The 8,351-nt window shown below is 34.2% G+C and overlaps 2 protein-coding genes across 2 annotated transcripts; both read right to left on the bottom strand.

Annotated features, from left to right (window-relative positions):
* Positions 1–1,274: 1,274 nt before the first annotated feature.
* Positions 1,275–3,254, bottom strand: LOC124398608 (urokinase plasminogen activator surface receptor-like). The gene is made up of 6 exons (XM_046868795.1): positions 3,219–3,254; positions 2,545–2,720; positions 2,317–2,460; positions 2,076–2,174; positions 1,657–1,704; positions 1,275–1,495 (listed from the first exon to the last, which is right to left on the bottom strand). Exons 3-6 carry the CDS (start codon positions 2,441–2,443, stop codon positions 1,275–1,277), a joined length of 495 nt encoding a protein of 164 aa, XP_046724751.1. The 5' UTR covers positions 2,444–2,460; positions 2,545–2,720; positions 3,219–3,254.
* A 1,443-nt stretch (positions 3,255–4,697) lies between these two features.
* Positions 4,698–7,736, bottom strand: LOC124399110 (urokinase plasminogen activator surface receptor-like). Its single transcript, XM_046869833.1, has 5 exons — positions 7,652–7,736; positions 7,452–7,556; positions 7,121–7,288; positions 6,805–6,915; positions 4,698–5,653 (listed from the first exon to the last, which is right to left on the bottom strand). Exons 1-5 carry the CDS (start codon positions 7,725–7,727, stop codon positions 5,457–5,459), a joined length of 657 nt encoding a protein of 218 aa, XP_046725789.1. The 5' UTR covers positions 7,728–7,736; the 3' UTR covers positions 4,698–5,456.
* Between the last annotated feature and the right edge of the window lie 615 nt (positions 7,737–8,351).

Raw genomic sequence — 8,351 nt, 5'->3', positions numbered from 1 at the left:
AAACTGAACTGGAATTTGTTGGGATTATATCTCACATATCTACACAAAATTGCATATTTACAGTTGAGTGAAAAGGATTCAGGTGTAACAGAAGTTGGAAAAGGAAGGAGTTGTGGAGGAATATGGCACAACCATGAGCCTGTATGGAGAAGACCATCAACAAATCTGTGCCATTTGTTTTAGGCCATTTCAATGAACCCTTAAAGCCAAACATGTGCATGAATTTCTCCACAGTTCCTTTTATAATCTCTAATTTTGCCCAGTATATGTTATGGATAAATGGCCATAAACAGTAAACAATTCAAAGCCACAAGTCGATAAGGTCATGTTTTAGTCATGAGATGCACAAATATTGGGTGTGTTTGAGTGAGATTTTAAAAAGCTGATATACTGATGGGACACATTGCCAAATGCTAACAGTATTTGACCTGAAATGTTCTGGTATTTTATCTGGCATGACACACCCACTGGCTGTCCACTTTCTTCTTATTATTAATGTAATACACTTTCATTATCTAATATGCCTTACTCTCACTGTTTATTTGCCCTTGGTCCTGCTGCAATCATAAATCAACTTTAGAAGGGTACATGTGCCTACAGATTATAGTGTATTTACACAAGGATCAGTGGGAATACTGGATTGTGATTGGCTGGAAGTTCAGAGCGTTTAACACAGGTTTAGTTAATATGTTCTAAATGGATGAGTTGCTTATAAAACCCGTTAGCCGAGTAACATGCAGTTCCAGTTTCATCCACAGTGAGGCAGTATCTAATGAACGTTATTTTGCTTATGGCGTAATAATGTGAACACTACAGGAATTTTAATAAATGAATCGAGGCACACAATGAATTTGACGATCTGGAGAAAAACAGTAATAGGATTTAACACCAACAGCTCATAGAGACTCATGCAATTTGAGCAGATATTTGGTCAATCTGTAGTGCACGCCTATCCATGAATTATTCATTATACTGCATATATATTTCTAACCATTCTATTGCGCATTGAAGCTGCTGAAATGAAATTTCAAATTGTTTTGTTTTCATTTCACTGGAAAAATAACATTTCCTGTAAAGCGACAGACATGCAATATGGACAGCTAAAAAAAAGCTGAAAATCACATTTGACATCAGATTTGCCTTTTATTTTAATTAAAAAAAGGGGGGATCAAAAGCTAATATTTCACTCTAAGACCATCAACAGATATGAAGTGATTCATCTCAGACCCATAGCCATATCATCATCAATTCTTTATAATAGTTGAACACATTTATTAACAAAAGAGAAAGAATATGAGGAGAAAAGGACTGAGGAGAGCATAGGGGATGAGTGTGAAGAGAAAAGTCAGGGTGAAGGTTTCAGCAGAATTACACAGGTTTCCCTCACAGCACTTCACTTGTGTATCTAATAACATTGTTGTCTTGAATGCAGATGAGTCACAAACGCGTTTGCTTGCACATCCTGCCATATATATTGCTACTCCTATTGTGCCTCCTGAGAGAGAGAGAGAGAGAGAGAGAGAGAGAGAGAGAGAGAATAACAGGGAAATGGATGTTTAAAGCAACTATAATGAAAGTTAAAAAACAGGCATCAAATTTTAATAAACATATAAAAACATATAAAGTAAATACATATACAAATATATTCTTTTGTACCTGTTATATCGATGCAGCGATCTTCATTGCCAACACATTCCACAATTTCTGTGTAAAATCAGCATACAATACATTGCATCAGCGACCAAAAGATCCACAGATTCAGAGGAATATATTCGTACAGTGTAGACCAGGGGTCACCAACGTGGTGTCCGTGGGCACCAGGTCGCCCGCAAGGACCACATGAGTCGCCCATTAACATGATCAGTGTCTTCACATAGATGAATATCATTCATTATTAATAATAACAAATAATAAAAGGTAAATTGAGCAAATTTGTTATTTGAGATCAAACTGAAAACTTTGTGTATCAAACTGGAAGCCCTTCACATTAATCCGTACCCAAGAAGTAGCTCTCAGTTTCTAAAAGGTTGGTGACCCCTGGTGTAGAGTATTCAGGAATGATGTGTAATCTTCACCTGATGTTTTGTTGCAGTGGCGTCCCTGACACTCCGCGTTACAGTTCTGTCCAACGCAGGTGTAACACTTCTGTCCATTAGCAGTCTGATTCAATAGAACTTAAAAACACAACCCAACACCATGTGATAGTCCAAAACTTTATATAAAACTGAAACAAACCTGATTTTCCCATCATTATTTAATATACATTATACATGAATAATCTATCTATCTATCTTTCAGAGCTCTTCATGGTTCTACCTGGTGTTGTGTCGTTGTTGCAGAGATCAGTACTGCAGCACTTCATGTTCATGGCTATTAACAGATTCTTCAAGTTTACACTCTCGCTGGTGCACTGCATATCAATCACACAAAGGTTTGAGGTCATGTTCCAAAGCTCTCCACCTGCAGAAGAGAGTTTCATAAAGATCTGGCGTTTCTCATACAGGTTTTTTTTAGATAAGTGTGCTTCTGGCGAGGTCGTCTTACCCACGCTCCTGAAGACCGTCAGGGTGCCGCACTGCCCTGGACAATCTGTCACTATGTTTTCACAACTTCCTGATGGACTGGGTATACACAGATTACACTTTAGTGCCAGCGCTAGAGGATAACAACAATCCAGGATGAGAAACAAAAAATATCTGAAACTCTGATCTGCATCTTCACTGTGAAAAAAACATCCATGATTATTTCAGACTAACAAATACTTCATATTTAATTTTAATTTAACTTTATTATGTTCATACTTGTTTTTAGAAATAAAGGTTTTTGGTAGTATACACTAATAGTCAGGTGTCCACAAACTTTGGCCAACATCATAACATATTTCCAAATTTTCCAAAAAGTTTATGCTCATTAGATATAAAATAAAAGAGGTAATCATTGTTCATTTGCTAGAAGAGGAATAAAACACTTCAGGATGTTCAGTTTCAGCCTCATCACACCACCATGTTGTTTTAATTAATAAAATTAATAATAATAATATGCCACAGCAGCACTCCAACATCTTCAGATGTGAGTCATTACCTCTGATCCTGTAATTAAACTGTGATTTATTTTCAATCTATAGTCAAGGGTTTACCTGAAAACCTGATCAGATTTGTACCAAAAACTAATTACAGCTAAATAATATACTGTATATATAATCAGTGTGTAGTGTGTACCTGTAGAGAAAAGCAGACAGCTGAGTATCAGTGTGACCTGCAGCTCCATTGCTGAAGGAGTCATGAACATGAGAAAATGATGGAAGGAGAAGTTTAGATCTGATATGAATGTGTTAAAGTTGAAAAGGGGGGTGGTTTCCTCCTTCACTGCTGTGCTGCTAATGGACTTTTTGGTGTGTGTGTGTGTGTGTGTGTGTGTGTGTGTGTGTGTGTGTGTGTGTGTGTGTGTGTATATTGTTTTTTATTTCTAATTTATTTTTATTATTTATTTATTTATTATTATAATGGCAAAAAACAGACATGAGAATATCTGGAAATTTTGATTTTTTTTGCACCTTTACATGATGATTAAATGTTTTTTTATTATTATTATTATTTTTTTTTTAGATATTATACTATTTAATAATTGTATTTCTTTTTTATTTCTTTATTATTATTATTATTATTATTTTTATTTATTTTTATTTTTATTTATTTATTTATTTTTACTTGGATAAAGATTCAACTGTAGACTTCTCAGTATTCTAAGTTCTCTGTAAACACGTTTAAGGGCATTTTATGTTTTAAGATTTTTTTCTCACTGGGAAAAACACTAGTTGGGTAAACAGTTCCTAAAGTTTTTATATAACAAATGTAGCAAAAATGTTTTTATAATGTACTTCCTCACTACGTCCAAACTCCCCAATCATTCCTCTTTCTCTTTGCTCTTCTAATCTGTTTCAGCTCTTTATCAGCATTATCAGGCTGAGAGAACATACAACTTCCTGCCTGACCTTCAATGACCTTCATCTCCATTACTTCAGACACACAGCGCTTTATAACCCAATAACGTATAGTGATGTAACCTATAGTGATATAAATATAATGAAATTCAGTTAAACAGCACAGACAACATTTCGGATTTAATTCCATACAGGAAGATTTAATTAGCAAGAAAAGTATTCTACACAACATGTACTTTTCTTTTATTTGCCATATTTTTTCTTATATTATTACATGATATTTTTTTGCTTTTTGGGTTTATCATTTATGCTGTTGTTATGTTTAAAAAAAATTTGTTTAGGCTGCTATTATAAGCCACATCAAGCTCCTGGCCACGCCCACACATGAATATGCAAATTTGAACATTTTTGTTTGTAATATTAACATCATATTCCACAAAATATATTTGATTATTTTCAGATGTTAAATTTAAATGTGTCGGCTGTGTTTTCCACATGATCTCCACATGATTATGTTTATATTCCAACACTTTCACATATTTCAGAGTTAAGATAAAGTGTGAAGTGTAAGAGAGACTGTTGCTCACACTAATATTTATCACTCATCTTGCAAAGCTTCTGGAACATTGACTCACATTGTTAATACTATCTTTAGATTCAGTTTTTGTTCTGTAATGAATTAAACATAAACTCTCGTCATCTTATTGATTAATCTGCATCTTAAGGTTTAGATGAAGAACTAACTACATCAAGCAGCTGGTCTCTGATGAGTTTTATTTTCTTGGAAATTTTGAGGTCCGAGCAAGAAAAAGTCTTTATGGCTTCACAAACAGTGATTTACATGCTTTTCATGTTAATACACATCAACTTCAGGTACATTACTGAAAAATGTAAAAATAAAATGTTTACCCACATAAAAATCTGTCAGATAAGAGAACATCCCCAAATGTTTATGCTAATTTCTAGCTCACCTTGATGTCTGCCTGTGAAGGTCACGTTATGCAAATACAGTAATAAAAACATTTATTCTGAATACTAATGTTTGAAACCTTGTTAGCTAAGTGTGATATTCTAAAGTTTTGAGGAACAGTTATGGACAGCTACTGAACTGAATTCATCATCAGCATCAAAACAGAGAAGCACACTTAACATATTTAAATGAGCTGATAAAGTATGGAAATCGATTTGATAATGATGATGATGATGATGATGATGACGACGATGATGATGATGATGATAATGATGATGATGATGGGAATGAGGTGAATGTTTCTGATGTTCAAAGTAAAGATTATTTTTCTTCTTTTATCTGAGATTTCTTTACAATGTAGCTTTTTTGAAATCAGTTAATAAATGATTTATTATTATTATTTTTTTTAAAATATTTCTTAAAACTTTAAAACTTTACACCTGGAGGAGACACATGCGAAGAGAAAGGGAAGCCTGTAGCACAGCAAGTTGAGTATAGTAGAGTTTTTAAATGACCACATGATGAGGTTCCCAGTCTGACATTTGATTAGAAGAGGATGAAAGAGAGCAGAGGGATGAACATGAGGAGGAAACTCAGTGCAAAGCTCTCAGCAGCGTTACACAGGTTCCCAGCACAGCAGTACACATCTGTTAAGATCAGTCCATGAGCTCTGAGTAGAGTCACATTGCACATGTTACTGGTTGTGCATCCTTTCATGGTCATAACTTTGGTCCCTTGAGCAACTGAAAAAGAAAGAAAAAAAATAAGAATGAATTAAAAAACAAGTAATAAATAGTGTCAGTGTTCTCTGATGTAATGTATTCTAGACCTATTAGCAAGTGTTAGGTCACATGATCACATGCAATCACCACAGCATCCTAACCCTGCATTCACGGTAATTACTTCAGTTCCCCTCTTATGACTTTAGTTCCTATGTGGAATTAGTTCCTATTTAACACGCAAACATGGAAATAAAAAACGAGTAACCATGTTTATTTGGATCCTCTCCTCTCATTAAATGGAGAGGAAGTCGCAGAGATCAGTGGTGCGTCAGGTAAGTGGTTATGGTAGGTTAGTTAATTAGTTAGTCAGTTAGTTAATTAGTTAGTCAGTTAGTTAGCACTGTTAGCTTGCTTTAATTATCTGCTCTTGAAGGTGGTACACAGCCTACAATGCTACATGTAATGCAAATCCTATAGTGTACTTTTTAAATTTACCAGTTATAGAGTCAGTCTGAGAACATGGTGAACGCGACCCTTCTTACTGATCATGTCATTGTTTTAAATGGTCAAACCATTTTTTTTTTATTATTGTGCTTTTGAATTTTTTTTAGAAACTTCTGAATGCTGTAAAAAAAAGTATATATTTTTTTTAGACATTAAAAAAATTAATAAATTTTAATGTCACAGGCTGAACATTGATATAAGAAGTGGCACAAGATCTCCTGTATACTGTATATATTCTGATGTGATTTAAAGGCAGCTATTAAACAGTAAAAGCACTCAAAGGAAAATATAATTAGTTGGGATTCTGCCAGTGCCGAATGACTTCCCCGATCACACCAAATTCCAAATCAGTTTTTTGACAGTATGTTTTGTTTATAACTTAAATGCGTCATTCCACTTACAGCATTTCATCTTTAATTAAAATGTTAAATTAAATAAAAAAATGTATATAGGTCTCAAAACACACAAATCTTATAGCAACACCAGCAAGTATTAATTATGCATTTTTTGAATGCTTTGTGGTAATAAATCTTAATTAAAGATTTGATCTTTTTAAATTAACAATCTGAATTATTACCCATTCCATCAGTTTTTTATTTGAAATGATAGTGGATATGCAAGAAATATTTAAATGTTGAAATGAAGAGATTAACGTAGGTGTTTTTCACCAGTTGCAGTGATGCAGCGATCTTCTTTTCCTTCACAATACAGATTTTGGGAGCAGTCATTCTCATTACAGGTGTAACACTTTTTCCCGTTGATGGACTGCTGCGGCATTTCTTAAAGAAATTAAAAAAAAAGTTCTCACAATGCATCATAAGTAAATATCACACATGGGTAAAAGAGGTTCGTAGACTAGTGTTCTTACGTTTGAACAACACAACACAGCATCGAAGATCACATATGTGTTTATAAACATGTGAGCAGCATTTAATACTAGGAACTGAAACATTAATAAGTCTATTTAAATATAAAAGTGTTTACCTGGCAGTGTGTCATTGTTGCAGTGGTTAGTACTGCAGCATTGGGTATTGTTGGTGATTCTTACCACACCAATGTTTATACTGGTGTTTACACACTTCTCTGGGGATCCGCAAGAAAAATCGTAATCCACAGTAGTGAATGATAGACCAGATACACCACTAACGAGATCTGAAAAAGTTTCAAAAGTTCAATCAACCATCCAAGTTTTATGTCGAAGGGTATTATAGGCAGAAAAAATTCAATTTGGATTTTTTTTTTATTTGACCATTTCTAATTGTGAGAAATACACAAAATATCTAAAGCATGTTCATTAGGATGTTCTCATACTCACAGATGTCCACAGTGGTGGTTGTGCTGGAGCATGTACTGCTACAATTAGTGAATGTTCCTGTATAATCGTAATCGTAGGTATACGGGTAGCATTCCAGTGACCATGCTAAAAGGAACAGAGAATAACAACAGAGCCACAAATGTTACACAATTCACACCAAGGAATTACTTACTAATTTAATGAAGTGGCAGTTTTTGTACCTCCTGAGAAAATTGTGCAGACGAGCAGCAGTGTGAGCTGGGTCTTCATCGTTGCAGGATAGAAGGATGATGTCATAAAGATGAAGTTGGATTGATTTATTCAAAATATCATATGAAACTGTGTGCAGTTTTATAAGAATTTACAGTGGGCGGGGTTAATGGGTGGGGCCGAGAATGCGTGACTATGCATACTGTATATTTTATTATAATTCTTACAGAGCCTGGATAGAATTTGGATTGATGCTACTTTTATTTCTATGCAACAAACTCGCTAATGTTACGGCATTATGATTTACTTTGACCAAACAAATCTATAAGTGTACAAATTTTTAATTTTTATTTTCATAAAAAAATCCATAATATGAATAAAAGCTTTACACACTTAGCATATTGAGATTTTTCCAAATATTCAGCTGCCGTGCAATGAAATGACAATAAAGCCTACGTGAAATTGAACTTTAACACCATGCTTAGGAGATCATCAATAGCTGAAGAAATGCCATTGTTTTAAACAGTTTTACCAGTTTATTGGAACATGTCTCATGGCATATTGGTTGGCAATTTCCACCATCAAAAAGGTCACATATTAACAACAAAAACCCATCTGATGAGACCATATTCATGTCCAATCAATGTAAACAGATTTTGGTTCGAGTTGTTTGAGATTAGATATTTGATTTCAGATTTGAGCTTCCCATTT

Source organism: Silurus meridionalis, chromosome 16 (assembly GCF_014805685.1).
Source record: "Silurus meridionalis isolate SWU-2019-XX chromosome 16, ASM1480568v1, whole genome shotgun sequence".
NCBI classification, from domain to species: domain Eukaryota; kingdom Metazoa; phylum Chordata; class Actinopteri; order Siluriformes; family Siluridae; genus Silurus; species Silurus meridionalis.
Note: the sequence above shows the minus strand (reverse complement) of the source record. Positions and strands in the feature narration are given on the sequence as shown.